This window comes from Chrysochloris asiatica, unplaced genomic scaffold (assembly GCF_000296735.1).
Source record: "Chrysochloris asiatica unplaced genomic scaffold, ChrAsi1.0 scaffold00178, whole genome shotgun sequence".
Classification (NCBI taxonomy): Eukaryota; Metazoa; Chordata; class Mammalia; order Afrosoricida; family Chrysochloridae; genus Chrysochloris; species Chrysochloris asiatica.
In genome coordinates this window covers 4,419,925-4,443,089 of record NW_006408696.1, presented here as the reverse complement: position 1 = coordinate 4,443,089, position 23,165 = coordinate 4,419,925, and the positions used below count along the sequence as shown (strand labels likewise).

Genomic DNA, 23,165 nt, shown 5'->3' with positions numbered 1-23,165 from the left:
CTCCATTGTAAATATTCATTCAAGGAGCTCCAGATTCACTTTGCACATGCCACTGCCTGCTTCTTCCCAAAAAGGATTGGGAGAAGAAACAAAGATATCACACACCACTAGAGGAACATTCTGAATCCTCCAACACAGAACAGAGTTACGGATGAAAACAGAACACACTTCCTCAAAGGGTACAAACATCCTAAAGTTAACAGATCTTCCATTATGGTGAGTGAAAGAAGACAGACAGAAGAGTCGATTTTGTAGGACTGCATCTACACAAAGCATCAGAATACACAGACACATCATCAACAGGGATAGCAGATCAACAGTGGCCTGGGGACTGTGGGTGGGAAGGAGTAGGACGGAGGGAAGACAATGAGGCACAAGGGGACTGGCATGTGCTGGGCATGTTCACAATTCCCATCATTAGAATGTTTTTCATGAGTATATTCATTCATATATCAAAACATTATCAAGATAAACAGTTTATTATAAGTCAGTTAGACCCCAAGAAAACTTTTAATTAGGTCGGAACATTAGAGGTATGTGGACTTATGTTATGGTGATGTGGGGGGGGAGGATGAAAATGGTGGCACAACTTGAAGAATATAATCAATGTCACTAAAACATACAGGGAGAAACTCTTGAATTGGTGTTATGCTTTGTTGTGTATATTCTCAACAATAACAACAAAATAAGTAAAAATGACTAATTAAAATTAAAAAACAAAACAAAACCTAAACACCCAAAAACCAAAACTCCTGCTTTTAAAAACATGCAGTGTTACCTCGAAACTTATGCCAGCTAAGGCGTAAGCCTTAAAGTCTCCTATGGTTCCTTCCACAGCAGTCAAAACATAGCCTTCCTTCTGTGAGGCCACAGTATACTCCAGATCACTGTGCAAAGGGCCAACGCTGAAAGAAAGGAAGAAAGCAAACAGCGCACATGGCTTTGTTTCCTATCTTGAAAGACAGGTCATTTACCATAAGGAAATGTGGGCTCCTTAAATTCTGAGGAGAGCTGCAGAAGCCAACTGATCCCAAGCAAATCCTTCTCATCATAGGCTTACCTATAGGCACCTTTGTCATCAGTAAAAACAGTGATCAAGGGTGAGCTTGCCCCCTTTTCACTAATGACAATCTCGACTCCTTCCAACTCAGGGTGGATCTGGCCTTCTAGAAACAAGCCTGCCTTCCCATGGATCTCGATCAGCTTCCCTGGGCAGCTCTCTAAAAGGGGAAGAAACAGACAAAGGAATGGGACTGAGCTGCAGAGAAAGACATACCTTGTGATGGGGCTGGCCCATTCAATAGGGACCTATAACTGAGACATCTGAAAGCTAGCTCCAATTACGGTATTTAATATACCAGAAACTCCAAACTGTGAAAGTGGTCCAAGGCTCTCTACATCCCTGAAAGGTCTTGCTCAACTGCCAAAGAATTCCAAAGGAAATGCTAACAAAGGCTGGATTTATACTCTTCCTATCCCTCGGTCCTTACAAGACCACCAATAAGGACTCGTCTACACATATACTTCCAAATCCTAACCCCACCAACCCACAGGGTTTAATGAACTTACATGATCAGCAGCCCAAAGGCACACACTACTCCACAAGCCATTCCCCAAAACTATTCCCAACACCCCTGTCCAAAAACCATAAAAATCATATTCAGACATGTGAAGATGAGTGACTCGCATGTAAGTAACTGAAAGGTTTGTTCTACACCTACAAGCAAACCAAGTCCTTTTCCAAAAAGATCACCTCAATTCTAAGAGCAAACATTACTCTTGATTGAGACTTTTCATTCACTCATTCATCCACCCATCCATGAAATAATGACATTTAGGTGTTAATGAGGATGCACTATGGTGGCTTACAAAGGCGACTTCACTCTACTAACACAAAACTAAACACTCAAGGGCAGGTGTGGAGAGGGGACTGCGCTGATCTTTACCTCCACTGACGACAGCTTCCATAGAAGGGGGATAGAAGAGCAGCTCTTTAGATGAGGGTGTGACAGTGATTTTCTCCCCAGACCTGAAATAATGAACATGTTTCCATTTGGCCATTTCAGTCCCACCCACTAAACAAAAAAGCATCAGAACAGAGGACAATGTAGAAAAAAAGTGCAAGCGAGCTTACCGTGCCCAATAAGAGAAATCATATGAGAAGGGGCCTTGTAGTTCATCTACCATCTCCTGCACAGGTGGTTTGGCCCTCCCTTCTCCGCCATCATCTTTACCATTTTTCTCCCTCTCCTGCCTGCGGGTCTCAATCTCTGCCAGCTGCTGTTCCCTCCGGAGCTCCTGCACAGACTTCAGAGGGCCTAGGACTAAGGCAGGCTCACTGTCAATGGAAGACCTGGAGAGAAGGAAGGAAGGGGTGTTCCATGAGGAGGTGGTCACTTCTCCAGTGGGACTCACACGTAAAACAACAGCCTCAAAGTGGACTGGTCTGTTGGGAATAAACTTATTGTTAAGAGAACCAGAAACTGAGCTTTTAGGGATTGTAGAAGTATCTTGTGGCTGTGAGCTGGAATAGAAGACAGCTTGACTTTATGCGCTTTCATAAAAACGGATGCCGCTGTCTACACCCCATTCTTTTCTCCTTCAGTAAATATTTATCAAGAACATACCATGATTCTGCCTGAGGCACTGGGATACAGCAGTAAACTAATCAGACTTACCTTCTAGCTCCCTGGAATCCACCTAATGGGCAGAGGCAGGTAATAAGCAGATAACTAATGTCAGATGATAAGTACAATGACGAAAAACAAAACAAGGCAGTATGGCATTGTTAGTTTCCTGGGCCACCCCAGGTCTCTCTGAGGAGGTGACATCCGAGCAAAGACCCAAAGGAAGGAAGAGAAAGGCCGCCTGGGTGAAGGGGTTATAAGGCAAGAGGACAGCAGGTATGAGTCCTTGGCATGCTCAAGGACAGCAAGCAGACTCGTGTATCCTGGAGCACAGTGACACAAGGACATTAGATCAGTCAGAGAGAGATCCAAGAGGTGGCAGGTGTCACATGGGGGCTTTGCAGACATTGGTACAGACCTTGGATTTCATCCTCTCCTGAGTGGGATGAGAAGCCACAGGAGTTTTGAATAAAGAAATGAGGCAGTCTTTATTACTATAAAAAAAGACTGCTCTGGCTACCACAAAGAAAACATGTTACTGGGAGGCCAGGGTCCAAACGGGGAGACCAGTTAAGAAGCTGCTGCAATAATCCAGGTAAGAGACGATGGTGTCCAAGGTAGAGTATGCCAGCAGATGGGCTACGACACTGGGCTATGGAATAGGAAAGAGAAGTCCGGGAACAACTAGAAAGAGCTGACATTTGTGAAACAGGGCCTACTACAGAGTAGGTTTGTGGAGAGCAATGGCCAAAAGTATGGCTTCAGGAATGTTAAGTACAAGATCCCCAAGCCAGATCCAAGAGGCTGTGTCCAGCAGGAGCATGCATTTTGGGCAACCGCCAGTGCACGTAAACAAACCAAAATGCCTTCTGAAGTTACAAAACTAAATGTAGGAAAGACCAAAAATGAGGCCACATGGAGTCACTATTGGTAAGAATGGAATCCTGGTGTGGCGCTGGCCAGATAATGCACTGGACTGAAACATCGGTTTGATCTGCAGGGTCAGCAGTTAAATCCCACCAGCCGCTCCTCGGAATCCCTACACAGGATCTCTATTAGTCGGAATTGACTCAACAGCACTTAACAACGACGTGGTAAGAACGGGCCCTGGGGTGGCGCTATAGGATAAACACTGGATTGCTAACCAATAGATTGGCAGTTCAAATCCACAAGTTGCTTTCAAGAAATCCTATGCAGGGTTGCTGAGTCAGAACCAACTCAATGACACACAACACTGGTAAGAATATGGATTTCTAGTCATGCCAGGAACCCATATTTCCAAGCAGAAACTAGGAAAATGCATTGCTCCAGCACCAGCAGACTCAGCAGATCTTTCCTCCTAGAAACTGGCTCCCCAGCTCAGTGAACAGCAGTCCCACAGAGCCAGTTTCCTCAGCCAGAGACCTACAGCTATTACTGACTTTTCCCTATCCTTGAGCCCACATCCTATCCATTCAGTCCTCTCAACTGCTCTCGAGCCTACCCACTTCCCTAGTAGTCTAGCTGACAGCCCCATCATTGCTCACTCAGACTCCTGCAAGAGTCTGCCTCACTCACCTTCCCAGTCTCCACTCAGCCGTCAAAAAGGTCATCTATTTACAACACATCTGGAGCATCCCGTGGCTCAGGGGGCAAAGATTAAGGCCCCCAACATGGCCTGCCCTCTACCAGTCTCCATCTCCCACTCCCCCAAGGTCAAATTCACAGCATTTGTCACAGTTGTATTATTACAGTATGATACTGCATGAGACAGTAAGTTCCTGAAGGATAGGGCTGTGGCCTAGGCCCACTGCCTAGACTCTGAAGATTCTCAGTAGCTGGATGAAGAGATGGTTGGAGAGAAAGATGGACACAAAGCACTGAAAAGTTCCAATGCAGTCAAGTTGATTCCGAGTCACAGAGACCCTAGCCAATACAGCAGAACTGTCCCCATAGGGTTTCCAAGACTGTAATCATTTTGGAAGCAGATGGCCAATTCTTTTTCTATGGCACAGCTGGTGGGTTCTAACTACCCATCTTAGAGTAGAGTGCTTACCACCTGCGCCAGCAGGGCTCAAGATGGAAGCAGAACCTGCAAAACCAACCCTTCAACTAAGGCGAGGTGACAGACCCTTACTCCGATTTCCATTCCATTTGACAAAGAGTGTCATGTTGCTGCCACCCTCTTCCTTTCATTTCTGGAGAAAACGACGGTGTCTGATAAACACAACAGCCAGTACGTGCCCCTCACCAAGCAGCAACAATACCTCTCAAAGCTGGTATCCACGTGAGCCTGACCTCAGTGAGAGGCCGCCTCCCCTGTACTGTCAGGCTCATCACCTTCCCTGTATCAGGTGCCATCTCTAGTTCCCATGCTTTCAACAAACGTCTAAAGAAAAGTAGACAATTTTTCTGAATTTTCTAAAAACACTTGCAATATGATGCTCAAATTCTTTTTTTCTCCTTAGCAAAGCCAGGAAGTGTGAAGCATTCAGACAAAAATTTAAGACACTGGAACAAGCTGTCAGAGGCTCTATCTCATCCACAGCTAATTCCTAAATCATCAGAGAAAAGGATCGAGGCTGTTGTGAATTTACAGCAGTGACACAGAAATATAAGCGAGGGAAGGCCATCAGTACTAACCTAGAGATAAGAAATCAAAACTGATTTTCAGAGTCTATTCGAGTACTCCAGGCCTTGTCCACAGCCCCCACACCCAGCCCCCCGCGGACCACGAGTCTTACTTGATAGTCACAATGACATCCATCATTTTGTCAGTGGTGATGGTTCCAAGGACATGATGGCGAATGGCTGTCAATGTCAAGATACTGGGTGAAGACCTATCAATCAAAGAAGAGGAGAAACAAGCACTGTGAACACTCTCATCATTCTCCAAGGATCCCCAACACACCCTCCTGGCTCTGAAACATACGACACAAAAGCACTCTTACTCACAGACAAGATCATGCCTAAAAGACACACACAGGTGGTCCAGAGTAAACTGAATCGAAATGCAAACATCTTACCCTTCCAATTCCCAGAAAACCCCAGACGGTTACAAAACTATAAAACAGTAGGCTTGAACTGGAGAAATTCCCACCAGTGAGAGCTAGAAAGCCCTACAAAGATTATACTTAGGTCACTGCAAAAACACAGCCTTTTATTCTTGGTTTGCAGAATTCTTGGGAAATCAGATCCCATTTTCATTTCCTCAGTCATTTATCCAAGTGTCTTAAAATCGTTATCTAGAAACACATTCTAATGCCTACCCTTGCCTCTTCTAGAAAAAAAAAAGAGAAAAATTCCATCTGTTCTCAAAAACAGAGAGACATTGTGCTCAATGTAGTCACTCTCCTCCACAGAATGTACACAAACGCCACCAAGTATTTAATAACCCAGCCAGGCTTACGTGTCGTAGGTGTAGAAAGCTTGTTCAAACCGGTGGCAGGAACGAGGGGTCACTTTGTAGACGCCTACAGACCAGAAATCAAAAGTCATTTTTAGAGAATGGTTATCTATTATACCAAATAATTCCAACATTTGCAATCCAAAGGCACTTCCTCTCATTTGAAGGCTCAGAACATAACCCCGATGTGCAGGACCCGCCTCAGAAATGCCAGGCAGACATCCTTCCCGCTGCCCAGTCCATTTCTAGCCCACTCAAGCACAGATTTTCATTTTCCATCACGGAACCACTCATTGCAGTCTAATCTGCATGGACCACGCTTACAGATTCACGCACAGGAGGAACGGAAAGCACGTTTCTACTGCAAATCAGATGGAGGACAATTTTCTACTTAAAAGACTATTAAAAAAACAAAAAGGTATACACAGCCTGAACCTTTCTGATAGATATTCTTAGGTGGGGCAAAGGGAGACAGCCCCAGAAGAGGAGGAAAAACGAGCAAGCCATTGAGTCTCTGGAGGCAAATTTCACCACGGGCTAGGGGAGTACAGTCCATTTCTGGAAGGAGCAAAGTGTAGTAATTTATCCCCTAGCTGATCATTAACCAATATTTTCACCAGACTTCTACAAAAACCTGACATTAGTTCAAACCATTCCTGTCATTTTCCACACACGAGTAAGCCCCAGTGCTGTGACCATAAAATGAGTAGGTTTCTTCATTCAACACATAGTGCCGACAGAATGAGGAACACAGGCTGGCCCTGCCTTTATGAAGCTTACCATCTATGGAGAGACCTTCAGCAGATGCACGGATAGCAGCCGTGACGAGTGCAGTAAGGGAGCAAAACCGAGCTATGGGGAAGGGCATAATGAGAGTGGAATGAGACTGGAGGGCCACCCTGCCCTGGGGAAGTAACACTTGAACGCAGCACTGAAGTTACGGCAAGAAGGCAGAAGGTAGGTGAGGAGGCAGAGAATGTCATTGGTGTCACACACGTTAGTTGCTTCCCCACAGACTCCGGTTATGTTGGTGGCAGCAATGCGCTCAGCTTGAGGCAATTATCCAACTATCCCAGTCTCTCTTGCAACTAGTCAGAAGTGACCATCTGACAAGGTTTGGACAAGAGAAGACAGCAGGAGTTTAATGAAGGAAGGGGTATGGGAAAACGCTGGCCGACCCCATTCCTCATCTTCCTGCCTTGAACACAACAAGGTTTCTGAGACAACAGCAGCCATCTTGCAACCATAAGGCAAAAAAGCACAATGGAACAATCAGGAGAATCACAGACACCAACCCTCACGTGTCTCAGGTGCCAGGTCCATGTCAGTAGCCACAGCATTCCAGACTTCAGGTCTCGAGTCAAATAACCCCCACTTGTTGATGCTACTGCTGCTCAGGCTTTGAGACGGGCAGTAGAAGGCACCCTCACAGACAGACTGATGAGGGCCCACCGTGACAGGTGAACAGAGTGGACAGACAAGAAAGACTGGCAGGATGAGAGGCTAACAATTCAGGCAGGGACTATAGAATGTCCAGGTCAGGTTAAAGATTTCGTATTTTATCACGAGAATCAAGAGAAGCCACTGGATTATTTGTTAGGGACATGCAAAATAAAATCACAATGGGACACCACTTCAGACCCATCAGGATGGCAATAATCAAAAAGGCAGACAATAACAAATGTTGGTGAGGGTACGGAGAAACACTGCTACCCTCATTTTGTGAGAAAGCAAAATGGTACCACCACTTTGGAAAAGAAATTGGCAGCTTCTTACAAAGTTAAACGTAAATTTACCAGATGATCCAGCAATTCCACCGCTAGGTATCTACCCGAGGAAAATGAAGTCATGCGTCCACACAAACTTGTACTTGAATCTCAAAGCATCACTATTCCTTCCAGATAACGCAGACATCCACTAATGAATGAGTCAATAAAATGTGGCATAGCCATATAATGGAATATTATTTGGCAAAAAAAGACTGAAGCACTGACACACGCCACATGACAAATGAACCTTGAACTGACTATAGTTAGAGAGAGAAGCCAGACACAAAAGACCACATACTGTAGGATTCCATTGATATGAACTGTTTAAATAAAAGAAGCAAATCTTTAGAGACACAAAGTAAATGAGTGGCTGCCTCAGGCTAGAAATGGGGATTAACTGTGAACAGGATCGAATGATAAAATGTTCCAAAAATGGGTAACAGGGGTGGTTGCACAATTTGGTAAATTTACTAAAAAATCACTGCACTATACATTTCAAATGGGTGTATGTTGTGATGTACAAACCAAATCTTACTAAAGTGGTTGAGAAGCAGGCACAAAAGTGAGAGAAGACATTGAAGGATTTTAAGAGTGCTGGGAGATGATCTCATTTTGATTTTTTAAAAGATGGCTAAGGAGAGAGGTCACGAGCCAATGATATGATGTGTTTAAAGCCCAACTCAAACTTACTTGCTAATCCCCAATTCTTACTCTCAGCTAATAATATTGCTTCCTCCAGGGGCCAGAGAGAGAAAATCAAGATTTCCCTGAAAATGATCAGAAACTGACAGCATGGTGCAAACAGAACCACGGGAGAAAAAGAGCCTTAGAAACCACACTCTCAGGCCTTCCCACTGCTCTAACTAGGAGCTCATCAATCCTTCCACACTTACCAGGCTTGGACAGGCAGAATCGGTTGACTCCTTTGGAGAGGTTATAAATCCCCACGTTCTCAGGTCCATTTCCATCCTGATAAAATTCCTAAGGGACCAAAGCCAACACGATGACTTAGTAGGGAGATGGAGACACCAAAATGATTAATAATATTTCTGTTCCCAGACCAGTCATCTGTTTGGCTCATTAATCATTTGAGCTCTTGGGTGCCACAAGAAAATTAAAAACCTTCCACAACTCCCAACCAAAACGTGCTCTTTTTCTCATTCCATGAACTATTTACTCAGCACCTGCTGGATGACAGACACAGAGCTAGGTCTGGATGAGATGGGTGTGGCCCCTGCAGTCAGGGGGCTTCCATTCTAAAACAGGAAGACAGAAATCTAGGGTTCTGTAAGCCAATGGGGAACTTTCAGATCATGTTGATGACAGAGCTCTGAAGAGAACAGCACCCAGAAGCAGGATAAAAGGAGGGGTGGCCGGGGAGGCTAGGTGAGCTTGCTGCTGTTCAGGAAGTGGCCTGGGGCTGCGGCCTGAAATATGAGGAAAAATCACACAGCAGGCTGGGAAGAGAGTGAAGTCGAGGTACTGGAGAAGACCTGTGTGGCAGGGCACAATGAGCAAGGCGCAGAATAGGAGGGTGGGAGGTGGCATTAGGAGGGTGTGCTTAGGGACCGTGGATCCTGTTCTAAGGGAGAAAATCCACCGGAGGGGTTCGTAGGCAAGGAATGGTCTTCCTCTATCACTTATTCTCAACTGGGTATTAATGGGCCCATATCCTGGAGGAAAGGAGCTCTGGTATGACTCGGGCTGCTAATCTCAAGGTCAGCAGTTTGAAACTACCAGCTGTTCAGCAGGAGAAAGATGAGGCTTTCTGCTCCCATAAAGATTTATAGCTTCAGAAACCCGATATAAGGTCACTGTGAGTGGGAACTGACTCCACGGCACACTACCACCACCACCATTCTGGAGGAGAAGTCTGGATGGGCTGTGCATGCCCCTTCCCCAGCCCTAACACTGCTTGCTGAGTGCTCCAAGCAAGACACAAGTATCAGCAATGACAGCTCCCAATCCTCCAGTGTCTATCAAACGCAGGCTCTTCATTGCCATTTGTCTGTTCTTTCACGGGGGTCTAAAACGACACTGCTTGATGCTGAGAACTCAGGACTACACTGCCCTCTAGCCCTGTCAATCTACAGAGACTTCAGTCCACCAGGGAACTCGAGCACCAGGATCAACACAAGGCAGAAGCATTCTCGGCTGCACCTGCTAAAGAACAACAGCTGTCGTAAGGCACCCACTGCACCCCAAGACAGGAGGGAGAGGAGACCCTCGGTCTTCCAGGGCTGCATGAGGTGAAAGTGACTCAACGGCTTTGGGTTCAGAGTACACCAAACCCAACCCAACCCACTGCCACCAAGTCGATTCCACCTCAGAGCGAACCTAGAGAACAGGGGAGAGCCGCCCAGACGATTCCAAGATGGAAATCTTTATGGAAGCAGACTGCCACATCCTTCTCCTGTGGAGTGACTGCTGGGTTTGAACCAACTTTGTGGTTAGCAGCCCAGATGCTGAACCCACTGCGTCATTATGGCTCCTTTGAGCGGCACCCAAGAACCTTTCAATAACTAAGAGGCTTACTTAAACCTCACTACAAGCTTGAGAAGTGGGTATTTGGATCCTAATTTTAATTGAGAAACTGGAAGCTCAGAAGCACCAAATAACCTTGTCCCAGGCTCCAAAAGCCCCCCACCAAGAGCTCCCCAAATCACCCTTCAGAGCTCCCATTTAAAGCGGGGCTAGTTGTCATCTTTAATGCGTCTATATTAGGTGGGCAAGTTGAGCAACAAAAAGAAAGTAAGACTTGACTGTGGTTCTAACAGGATTCCTGGGGATACTGTAGCACCGTGGGTTAGGTACTGGGCTGCTAATCACAAGGTTGGTGGTTCAAACCCACTAGCCACTCCAAGGAAGAAAGATGAGGCTGCCTTCCTGTATAGATGAGTAGTATTGGGTAGGAAACCTTTCATCTGCCAAAATTTGTAACATCATTCATAGACCAGACAAAATTATCAACTTATAATTTAGCCTGCTATATTTGGTCAAACATTTCATTTAAGTGCCCTGCTAATGTGATGGCTAGAGTCCTGGTGTGGTGCTGTGTATTAGTGCGCTGGACTGCAAAATTGTTTGAACTGCAGGTCGGCGGTTCAAGCTCACCAACCGCTCCTCAGAAACCCTATACAGGGTCACTAAGGGTCAGAACCAACTCAGTGGCACTTAACAACAACGTGATGGCTGGAGTCCTAGTGGGGCGCTGCAGGATAATGCACTGAACCACAAGGTCGGTTTGAACTGCAAAGTCAGCGGTTCAAACTCACGAGCTGTTTCTACAGAAACCCTATATAGGGTCACTAGGAGTTAGAGCTGACTCAACAGCACTTAGCAGTAACAACATGATGGCTGAAACTGATCGCCTTGGCAAGGCCAGATCAAATGATTTCGCAGGTCGGATGTCCCCCACCCTTGCTATACAGGGTCACTATGAGTCGGAATTAATTAGAAGGTTTGGTTTGGGGATTTTGTGGCTATAATAATCTTGGTTTGCTAGTCCATCTTATTTTCTGGCACTGTAGGATAAACAGTGCACTGTTAACCGCAAGGTGGGCAGTTCAAACCCACCAGATGCTCTTTGGAAACCCTAGAGAGGGTCACTGTGAGTTGAAAGTGACTCAACAACACGGAACAGCAACAGTGGTCTTCCCAACAAAAGAACTATCACCAGCTGTACATACCAGAGTGATGGCGTGAGACAGCGAGCACCTCAGCATATAGCCCGTCTGCCTGAACTCCACCGCGGCCACACCCTCCTCCAGAACTTCCACCTCCAGGCTCTTGTTCTTCCAGCACCAATCCTCATGCACGATGCTGACTGGACAAGCACACAACACAGAAACCTGACTGGAAAGCCAACTGCCTCCCCACCACACTACCTGCCAGAAGGCACAGAAGGGAATTCACTAACTGAGAGACAGAGAGAGTCAGCATTGCACACGACAGGAAACTGCTAAAGAAAAAACAATGGTCATTAAAAGCATCAAGAAAGAAACTTGATTGGACCTAAAGGATCAGGCTGCAAACAAGACATTCAGGGTCCGCACACTTTTTTCTGTAAAAGGCCAGTGATTAAATCTTTAGGCTTTAAGAACTCCACAGTCTCAATTATTCAAGTCTGCCACAGTAGAGTCCAGGTCGTTGGTCAAAGATAAAGCACAAGCAAAAGACATGGCTGTTCTAATAAGACTTTACTTATAAAAACAGGCAGTAAGCCTTCAGGCCATAGTTTGGCACCCCTGAATAGAAGAGCAAATATAATTCTCAAAATAAGTAGTCTATAAATGATCAACTGCCAGGAGCCCCATACTGATCTTTGGAAAAGGCTTAAATATGGGCAACAAGTGGGCTGCTTGGGAATTCATATTTGCCTATATACATATGTGTCCTGGTGTGGCACTGGACTGTAAGATTGGTTTGAACCACAGGGTCAGCAGTTCAACCTCACCAGCCACTCCTCGGAAACCCTATACAGGGTCGCTGTGAGTCAGAACCCATTCGATGCACTTAACAAGAGCAATATATTGTGCATCGAGTGGGTTCCGACTCACAGCGACCCTGAATAGGGTTTCCGAGGAGTGGCTGGTGGATTTGAACCACCGATGTTTCACTCCAGTGCTTACCCTACACACCCCAGGACTTCTACTGCCTATGAAAAGAGCCCTCGTGGCTCAGGGAGTCACATGTCAGACTGCTAACCACGAGGTCAGTAGTAGTAACAACCAGTCGCTTTGATGGAGAAAGATGAAGCAGTCTGTTCACGTCATGATTTACAACCTTGGAAACCCTAGAGAGCAATGCCACTCTGTCCTGTGGGTTTGTTAGGACTCAGAATGGACTCACTGGCTGTGAGTTTATATCCTGTGCAAGGGCTTTACAAATGTTATTCATTTAGTCTTATATCCTGCTTTACAGAAGAGGAAACAGTTTCAGAGGGAGCCAATCACTCGCCAAGGGGTAGAGCTCACCAGTGGAGCTTTTTCCAGGGTCCGAGAGCTGCCTGTTGGACCTCAGTGCTCCACTCTTACATTACTGCCCGAGGCTTACATACCAAAGGGCAAAGGAGTCGAACAAATAATTGTGGCACAATTTGCAAATTGCACTGCAGAGAGACAGGAAGTGCAAGGGCAGTGGACTGTTGCTCACGTTTGTATTTTCCGGGAAGCACGTTGTCAAATGTGAAAGTCACTGAGTTGACCGTGCCTGAGAGCTGGAGGCTCCGCTTCTCACCCTGGCGGCTCAGGGACTGCAGGGTCACCAGCAAGTCACCACAGGTGTCTGCAGACAAAACACAGGAGGGGAGATGCAGAGCTGGGGTCCATTCAGGGGTCTCAGCTGCCTGACCACACAGATCACACACCCCATTCTAAACCTGGACCTCTCTGGGTGCTGCCCTCACAGACCACACGAGTGTGTAAATCCTCCACCTCTCTGGATGCTGACTGCCATTCAGCTCCTGAAAAGCAGAGGCAGGAAGGTTTCTTTACACCTAATACGTATCCACTCTGATGACCTGCGCACACCATGGTGAAGGCAGCTCCATCACTCACTAGCCAGAGGGAAAGGGAAGAGAGGGAGAGCTACGTTTACGGAGCTCCTACAAAGTGAGGCAGGCACTAAAGAACACAGAGGAGGTAACACTGGTGGAACACAAACAAAAGTCCAGAGAAAAAACAGAAAAGGTGATGAAGCGTTGATACTGAATGTCTGCTGTTTACCAAGCACAGGACTAGGTCCTTTAGAATTACAACAACAGCAACAATAACAGCCACAAAGACTTATCTGACTCTCTCTGTGGTCTAGTTCCATAAACTACACCTGACGGACTCTTTATAATCTCCCAACAACCCAACAAGCCGGCAGAGTGACTCATGCTAACTTCAGGTAGTAGGAGCTCAGCAGGCCCAGGCCACACAAGCTCGGACTCCAGTCCCTACAATCTGGTTGAGAGGCTATATTCTGAACCACTGGGCTCTACTGCCTCTTGAGACAATCACAATGAAGTGCCATGAAAACCCCCAGAGTGGAACAGCATCCCCAATTTACAAGAGAAAAACTGAAGATGGGCAGGTAAAATGGGTTCGATTTCAAAGCAGGTAAATGATAACAGGGACTGACATCTGGGCCTAATCCCATCTTCCTGTGAGAGTCAGCTGGCGGGACTCACGCCAGGCCAGACATCCCCAGCGGTCACAATGACAACCATTCAGAAAGAATGCCACACAGTTGGGACCTTGCTGCATTCACCGTTAGTGCTCCCCAGGGAGGAAGACTTCCTCCAAACGCCGCCCCTCCTGCCTAGTTCCCTGAACCAATCTGCCCTTGCATTTGCTGACATCTTACCCAAACAAGAGACTTTCCCAGAAACAGATGCCAAACACTGCACGAAAGCCACGTCCATCACGGGTCTGTCCGTCACTGTGAGAGGAAACATTGAGGGTTTGAGAGTCAGGCCCGCTCGGGTCTCCACCTCAGGAACAATCACCTGCAGGAACACACAGAACAAACCTCAGAGGCTGTACTGGGGTTGCTGCTCCAGGTCCACAGGGCACTCGAGGCTAAATATATTCTGAAGGGCAAAGGCTCATTGCTAGGTCTGATTTTATATTATAATCACAAGGAATCAACAAACAGCCTGTGGGAAGAAACATATTTCTAAACAAATAGAAAATATTAGCCTTTGATAGCCCATGGGCACACACTAAAGTGTATCTGGCATAGTTCTCTTCAAGGCACACAAAACTATCACTGGCTACCTGGATACTGACAGAAAACAGACAAAACCACAGTCCCTCTCCTGGTTTTGTCACAGGTAATATAAGCTATGAATTTGTCAGTGAAGTGTTTTCCTCCATTTGCCTCTGTGTGCCCTTCTCAGAGGAAGAGGAGGGTGGGGACAGGACAGCAGCAGCCTAGTCTACCCCTGGGGACAAAGACTGAGGAGTGCAGCAGCTGAGCACTTGTTGGCAGTTCAAATCTACCAGCCGCTCTGCAGGAGAAAGCTGAGGCAGTCTGCTTCTGAAAAGCCTTGGAAACCTTACTGTCCTATAGGATTTCTATGAGTGAAAATCGACTCCAGCCTCGTCATACATCCCAAAGGGCTTCCAAAGGCTTTCAGCGTAGCCACCTTCAGCCTCTGACGTCTAGTATTTAATACCCAGAAAGGCACCTGTTAAGAGTCCTGCTGCTTCACCACAGGATAAGCACTGTATTGTCATCTGTGACGTCAGCGCTTTAAAACCCTACACACGGTCTAACAACAAAGGCACCTGTCTGGTCACATTTCTCACTTTCTGGTGACAGGAGACCACTGTTCTCCCTGCTGGGGAAAAGGACCCCACTGGAGCCTACGGGGAAGAGCAGTATCAAGGCGAACTTTCACAGCCCTCGTCCCTCCCCTTACTTGTTCTTCCAGAGAGGATGGGACGAGGCTGACTGAATGGGAAACGGATCCTGAGATCCGAGAGAGCAGATTCACGGCACTGGAAAGGCCAAGGGGGCCGGCCTCTGGACCCTTGTGTGCGCACACACATTCACTCTTCTGGTAGACCTCAGGCCAGGCTCTCCTGCTCATCTGCCTGTCTGCCCTGCCGTCTTCAGCTCAGGGTGAGGGAGGAAATGGGTGGCCCCATCCTGGCCTTGGGTTCCAGAGCCACAAACATCAGATATTACTGAGCTGCCCCCAACACAGAGGTCACTGGGGTCTCCTTCCATCTGAATTCATGAATATTCTACAGCAGCGAGAAGGAGGCGTGGCTGGAAGCCAGACGCTAGACCCTCCAGTCAGTCCATCCCCAAGGGACAGGGCAGAACTGTCCCATGGCCTCCAAGGTGGCCATCTTTACGGAAGCAGACTGTCTTGTCCACCTCCTGTGGAGCAGCCAGTGGATACGAACTACTGACCTTTTGGTTAGCAGCCAAGCATTTACCCACTACACCTTCACCTGACACTAATCCCTGATCAACATCAGGACCAAAAAGCTGAGAGGCCTATCACCTCCTCTTGGAACTGGTGGCATGCAGGGACAGACAGATTTCAACATGAGAAGCTATCAAGTGACATGCTCCTTCTCGGGCCCCATGGTGGCTGATCAGAGCCCTTTAAAAAGCAGTGTTTTCCTCAAATATTAAATAAAATGCAACCCTTTTCATACCTGGACATTGTAGGTCCCTGGTTTTGCTTTAAAACAAAATGATCCGTGAGCATCTGTCTCCACAGTGACCAGAGACTTGTTCTTGTCTCGAGATGACAGGACAACTTTATATTTACTCATTTGCTTGACTGTGTCAGGGAAGCGGGTGATTGATATCTGACCACAGACACTGAACCTGCCCAAAAGAAAGGCATTCATCACAGCAGGAAGAACTCAGTTCTATCAAAAACGGTTTTTCTTTATCCACAGTACGCATCTCTCCTTCCGCCCTCATTCCAGAAATGTGTTTCATCTTAACGAAAAGACAGAAATGTAGCCCAAATGACTCAGGTTTTTCAAAAGCAACTGCGTAGGGAAGAGGCACGGCAAGGCCAGAGCCCAACGCTGTGTTCTTCGTGTCCCGGGTAATAAAGCTGGCATGGCCCCCACTGCAGAACCAACTCTCAGAAACTATGGTTCATAAAAATGCTTCAGGTAACTGGATCAGCGGTCGTAGAGTCGCCACAGACTCAGACTGTGGGCTCATCCTTAATGTAGGGGCTGCATGCTGCCTAAGAAATCGAGGCCTTACTCAGGCCTTACAATATGCCAGGGCTATCAATGATGCCCTCCTCACTTTTGATGTTATATATATATATACAGAGACAAAAGCAAGCGGACAAACATGAACAGAAAAGTAATTAAGTTAACCCATTTGACCTAGCCTCGATGGCTTGATAATCAGAACTTGACTAGAGGAAGATAAAAAAATATATTTTTGATAAAGTAAACGTGGGTAAATTGCTACAATTTGATGAACCTGACCTATACTCATGGATGTAGTAGTTCAAAATACCAATTGGAAGGGAAGGAGTCTTCACATCAAGTATCGATCCTATCCCCTCTGTATACAGGGTAGATAAGAATGGGCAACTTGGACATTGGCTACCTAAAATGAGGAGGCGATAAAGGCACTAAGTGACTGGCTTATAAGTTTTCAGGAGGAAGTTTAGTTTTAGAGTATTTGGGGAAAGGCAGAATCCCCACTGAATAGCTCTCATCTTGTCTAGATGGCTCTGGAGATAGAGATGAGATTCTTCACGATTCAATAGTGAGTAATTATTACCATGACTGATGGCAACTGTCACAACTGTAAAGGTAGAAGTTTTGTAACAAAAAGAGGGGAGTAGTTAATCTTACAGTCTAGGAACAGAGGACCCTAGGACCATCAAGGGAGAAGAACATGAGCAGAATGTGGAACTCTATCCAGGGAAGTAGTGACACCAGAGATAGAAGCAGAGATGAGGACATGGAAAGATACAGCCGCTGAGGACTCCAGACTCATGGATGGAAAGAGAGGGACTGGGTCTTACCCTGTTGCGATGATGTCAGCCAGCTGGGGTGTATTAGGTGCGATTTTTATTGTAATTGTCTCAAAGTAAAGGTGCTCCTTCTGAGCTTGGATGGTGTATGTCCCCGTTGTTATATTTTCCAGGCGGAACGAGCCGTCAGCTTTGGTTTTCACTGGAATACAAAAACAAACAAAGGATGAACCGCAAACAACTGCATATCCCTAAAGCAGTGGACTTCAGAATAGTTTGCACATCAATTTACAGAAAACACAAATCCTTACCACTGGACCAGTAAATAACATCATGTTAAACAGGGAAAAGACTGAAGCTGTAAAGCACTTCATTTTCCTCAGATCCACTGTCAACACTCACAGAAGGAACAGTCCAGAAATCAGATGACAGGCTGCATTGGGGAAATCTGCTGCACAATACCTCTTTGAAGTGTTCAAGAGCAAAGATTGTCAGTTTAAGGACTAAGGTGTGTCTGACGCAAGCCATGGTATTTTCAATAACCTCAGATGCACGTGAAGGTTGGACAGTGAATAAGGAAGACCATAGTAGAATTACTACATTTGAGTTATGGTGTTGGAGAATATTCAAAGTACCATGGACTGCCAAAACAAACCAATCTGCACTAGAAGAAGTACAGTCAGAGTGCTCCTTAGAAGCCAGGATGGTGAGACTTTATCTCTCCTATTTCAGACACATTATCCTTGGAGAAGGATATTAGGCTAGGTAAAGTGGCGGGTCAGTGAAATAGAGAAAGACCCCCGAGGAGATAAACTGGCACAGTGGCAGCAGCTATGGGCTCAAGTGTTAACAACTGTGAGAATGGTGCATGACCGGGCAACGTTTCATTCTGTTGTGCACCTTACAATCTAACAACAATAAGCCCTGACTGTTAACCATCAGGTAGGTGGTTTCAACCCACCAGTTACTCCTTGGGAAACACTACACAGGGTCACTATGAGTCAGAATGAACTCAGTGGCAATTAACAACAACGGGTACACAAAAACCCTTGAGATGAAAAGGGGCACATTTTCATGTGGTCATTACGATTTTCTTTCCATTTTGCTCTGTGATTTAAAGAAGACACTGGCCCCGGGCCCCAGGAGACGTGTGTCTGCCCACCTTTGATTTGATTATTGAGAGTGACCACTGCCTCTGGAACACCTTCTCCTTCAGGTCCATTTAAGACCCTGCCAGTGACGGAGAACCCCATGACGTGGAACACGGGCTGAAAATGGAGAGAAGAGGGTTCTCAATTGCTTGACCCACAAAAGCCCTCCTGTGGCACCCACGCCATTGCTCACCACATCCTCCGGTGCTAACCTTCTCCCAGTCCCAGACACCAGCCAGGCTCTCTCTGAATCCACCCAGAGACTGGCTAGCTCCAACTCATCCTTCAGTCTCCGCCGACAGGTTCCTGCCCTGGGAAAGCCTGGCCTGAGCTCCTGGATGGCACCCCGTGCCACATCACCTGCTGCTAGCACCTCAGCTGAGTGGCATTTCTCACAAGAACAGTTTGAGTATTTATTTGTGAGATAATTTAATGTCTGTCTAGCTGCCCAGGAGACTGGAAGTTCATGTGATTAGGGACCTTGTCTGTCTTCTTGGTTGTAGTCGCGGTACACTGGTTGAACAATTGAATAAAAAAAGACAGGTTCACTGACTTGTGATCCAGTGAAATTAGACTTGTGAAAACTTCTCTACTTTTGCTCCCTTCCCATTTCCACCTCTCACAACACCCCCATTTCCAGTCTCCCAAGCTTAACTCCTAGGAGGTACCCCTCCTGCACCTATAGCATCAGTCAGTCCTGTGGGCTCATGAACCCCTCTGCTCTGACCTTTGCCCACAAGAAGCTAAAAGCCCCTCACTCTCTCCACCAGACCACCTTACTCAGTCCTCCATCACTTACACTCAGCACCTGACTTGCTGCACTTAGACACAGCTTGACACTATGAGTTGACAAGTGCTTGTGAGCTTTCTCTGCAGTCACCTGGCTTGTGGTTCTACAAGTACACGTGTAAGCTCTTAAACACCAGCCACCCACTCGGCCTGGATCACACTGCCCCACATCTGGGGAAGATCTGGAAGGAGCCACCATCTCCAAGCACCTTTCTCCAATGATCTCATCTCCAGGTGTCCCTGTCCCCTGCCCCAACCGGTCACCGTCTGCCACGCGAACCTATTTTATGTTCGTGACCAAAACTGGCCAAGATCAAAATCGTGTCTGTTGGATTTCTTACAGTTCATCTCCCTCCTACAAAAACATATGTACCATGAAGATGGGGACCTTTTCTGTCTTAGTTTAGTCACCTGGTACACGGTAAACACTCTATAATTGACTCTTGAGTGATTGATGAATGCAATACATTGGAGACGGAGGTTTAAAAAACTAAAAGGGCTTCCTGTTAACTCAGGAAGCCCTTCTTGAACCATCCATAAAGATCTGGCCCATTCAATCTATCCATTCCCTTCTTAATTTAAATATCTGTTCAAGTATTTGTCTTAGGCACCTACTAGTTCTCAGGCTCTCGTCACAGCAGGAGCACAATAGGGAATAAGACTCTGCATGGTGGCTGAGCTCCTGAAGCTCATAGGTCCTCTCACTCCCTGAAATTACCAGTCGTCTCTCACTTTAAAAATGGGTATCTGGCCCTGAGGCAGGAATGCCTTTGCCCGCCCACTCACCCACTGCCATCCTTTTCTGCCAGCCCCTGAAGCAAGAACATCAGCTTCTCACCTTCCCAGGCCCCTTTTAGCACACAGCAACTCAAACATCTTACTGAGTCTTACAAAGCAGGATCAGCGCCCCACTCTGCATGTGACTGAAAAGCTAGCTCCCACCAGTTTAAGTTACTTTAACACAGTACTTTCAAATTTAGCATGAAAATAAAACAATTAAAATTTGTTTTTTCCAGTAACTCTATCTAGAAGATTCCTCACAGCCAGTTCTGGAAGTCGTCCAGACATGGGATGAGACAGTGACCATATGTACAACAGCACCAAACACTGCCAGGTCCTGCGTTCTCCTCACAATCACTGTTACACTTGAGCCCACAGCTGCAGCCAGTGTACCAGTCCATCTCATTGGGGCTCTTCCTCTTTTTCATCAATCCTCCACTTTACCAAGCATGATGTCCTTCTCCAGGGACTGGAGAGACCAAGTCTGGCCATTCTGGCTACAGCTCTTCCAAGGCAGAGTTCTTCATTCTCCTGGCAATTTGTGGTGCTTTCAGTATCCTTCACGATTGCATCACTAGGCTTCCTATCACTTGTTGTTGTTAATTGCTACCGAGTCAGTGCTGACCCATAGCGACCCTGTAGAGGGTTTCCAAGGAGCAGCTGGTGAGCTTACACCGCCGACTCTATGGTTCAAACCAATTCTGCAGTCCAGCGATTTAACCCACTGTGCCACACCAGGACTCCTTTCTATCACTGGGAAACCAATTTTCCTACTAAAATGAACAAGTATGTAAGAGAAGTGGCAGATCTAGTGGATCTGAGGCTAAACTTGGATACAGTCCAATACCCCCATTTTCTTAATAGTTCTTCTAGATAAAATACTGGGTTTTGTTGTTTTGTTGTTGTTGTTGCTGTTTAAATATGTTTGCAATGCCTTTGCCCAGGGCCGTGAACTTGAGTGCTTATTTCTGCAGGAGACAGGAAGGTCTTACCTCAATTTTCAGGCTGTCATGTTCCACTACGAAGTCAAGTCTGGAGGGAGCGACATCAAAAGTAATCCTCTCCCCTCTATAGAATGGAACCTGGAAGGAAGAAGTGTTTGAATTACTAAGAGCCAATAGCATGACTCAACCATCAATATTAATCCTCGATTTAGTAGTCCACAAATGACACAGGCAGGCCAAGATGAGGCCGGCCAGGAGAGACCCTCCCTCACTTCATCTGCTGCACTCTTTGACAGAGGATGCCAGCCCTGCATGCTTTGCCATTATTACGAGGGCAGTCTCATCATGACTGTTGTCTTCACGTCAATTCCGACTCACATCAACCCTTTAGGACAGAACTGAACTGCCCCATAGGGCTTCGAGGCCGTAAATCTTTATGGAAGCTGAATAAATATCCCATTTTTCTCCCACGTGGTGGCTAGCGGGTTCAAGCCCCCCTGACCTTTTGGTTGTCAAGTGCCTTAACCACCGCAGCACAAAACTATTGGAAAGAATGTTCACAGAACCCCTTGAGTCCTTCAACACACTGATGGTGTTGGCAAATACTGTGTCACAAGAGCCCCGAACCAGCACAGCATGGAAATTTGCTTCACTCACCACCGTGTAGCCCCCACTTGGCAGGGAGTAGAAGGAGAAGGAGCCGTCTTCTTTGGAGACCACGTAGCACAAATACACCAGACTCTCATCTTGAGGCTGGAACCCAGGCACTGGTGAGACGTTGCAGCCAAGGACATCCTATGCCAAGAAGATGAAACACATGACTTCCTTTTCCACGTGTATTCTCTGGCCAGCATCCACACCAGAAGAAAACTGAAGTTTCACATTAAAAAATAGCGATTTCTGAAATGGAGAAGCTATTGGTACATACAAAAAGGAACACAAATCTTTACATTCAAGTTGAAGAATTAAAAATTGGCAGTGTTCCAGGGAAAAAATGACCTCATTGTCCCTATAATGAATCACCAGACAAGGAAACTGGTGAAAGGACTTGCCCAACGCAAATCTGGCTTTTCCGGAGCCTGGCTCTGTTGATTTCAACCTATGCACATTCCACCAAACTTTACTGCGTCCCACTGTGCACGGGAAAGTCAAAAAGTATCATTACAAAATCCTAGAGCCCTTTACTAAACAAAAAGATCAACATGTGAGCTACTGTTTCTCAATCTCTCCTCCTCCATCTAGGTCTACACACTTCTGAAGGAGGTGTCTCCAGCTCTCTAACCCGTCCCAAAGAACTCTGTAGTCTTTCCCTTATGTCACACCAATGGCAGTTTGGTCATCCTTCAGGGAATCAAATCATGTTCCTTTGAAATATCATTGCGTTTGGAAAACAAAATGAAGTCTGAAGGGGCAAGATCAGGGCTGGCGGGTGGATGGGATACAATTTCCCAGTGAAATCCTCCTAAGACAGCCCTTGCTACCCTCAAAGGATCAGCAAATGTATTGTTGGGATGAAAAAAATTCCTTAGTGCAACTTTCCTGGCCTGTTTCTCTCCCACAAAGTTCTAAGTTTTCTTTAAACTTTGTAATACCCCCTGTAATTGTCCTGTGTCCTTCAAGAAAACATATCAAGATAACCTCTTTGGGATCCCAAAAATCAGTCACCATAACCTTCTGAGCTGACCTTTCTACCTTGAATTCATCTTTGAGGTCTTCCCGACCTTCCTTATAACCTTTGACCCATCTAAAAACTGTTGTTTTGTGTGAGACAGCATTCCTATAAGTTAGTTGCAAAGTTTCAATGATTTGAGAAGATGTCTACTTGAGTTTTGTTAAAAATTTGGTATTAGCCCTGACCCCAAAAACCCCTTTTTTTCCACAGCATGAAAAGTACCCTCCTGTTAGAAGCCACCTTTAATGAGACTGAGATAAGTGTGTTACTGAGAGAACTGGTCTGCAGACATCCACTGATGGCGGAGACACATTTAAATCTATTTCATTTGGAATGATCCCATGCATGTGTGAACTAGAACCCAAGAGCGATACTTCTGACTTACTCTCATACAACATTCCATTTACTGTGAGTCAAATGAAATACCAAAACCAAATCAGTTGCCATCAAGTCACCTCTGACTCTGGGCGACGGTAGAACTGCACTCCACAGGGTTTCCAATGGCTGTGATCTTTCAGAAGTGGACAGCCAGACCTAGAATATGTTGCTGTTTACCACCGAGTCAATTCTGTCTCATGGTGACCC

General features: G+C 46.3%; 1 protein-coding gene across 2 annotated transcripts in view; it reads right to left on the bottom strand.

Annotated features, from left to right (window-relative positions):
- Positions 1–23,165, bottom strand: part of NOMO1 (NODAL modulator 1) — a 64,516-nt gene that overhangs the window by 23,226 nt on the left and 18,125 nt on the right. For both annotated transcript variants that reach the window (XM_006871967.1, XM_006871968.1), the window contains 15 exons: positions 21,566–21,703; positions 20,957–21,046; positions 18,407–18,512; positions 17,296–17,446; positions 15,944–16,118; positions 14,133–14,274; positions 12,936–13,067; positions 11,471–11,607; positions 8,675–8,762; positions 6,016–6,079; positions 5,351–5,446; positions 2,135–2,353; positions 1,947–2,029; positions 1,061–1,220; positions 779–905 (listed from right to left, as the gene is read on the bottom strand). In XM_006871967.1, coding sequence (XP_006872029.1) covers positions 779–905; positions 1,061–1,220; positions 1,947–2,029; positions 2,135–2,353; positions 5,351–5,446; positions 6,016–6,079; positions 8,675–8,762; positions 11,471–11,607; positions 12,936–13,067; positions 14,133–14,274; positions 15,944–16,118; positions 17,296–17,446; positions 18,407–18,512; positions 20,957–21,046; positions 21,566–21,703 — 1,908 coding nt within the window. The remainder of the gene's footprint in view (positions 1–778; positions 906–1,060; positions 1,221–1,946; positions 2,030–2,134; positions 2,354–5,350; positions 5,447–6,015; positions 6,080–8,674; positions 8,763–11,470; positions 11,608–12,935; positions 13,068–14,132; positions 14,275–15,943; positions 16,119–17,295; positions 17,447–18,406; positions 18,513–20,956; positions 21,047–21,565; positions 21,704–23,165) is intronic.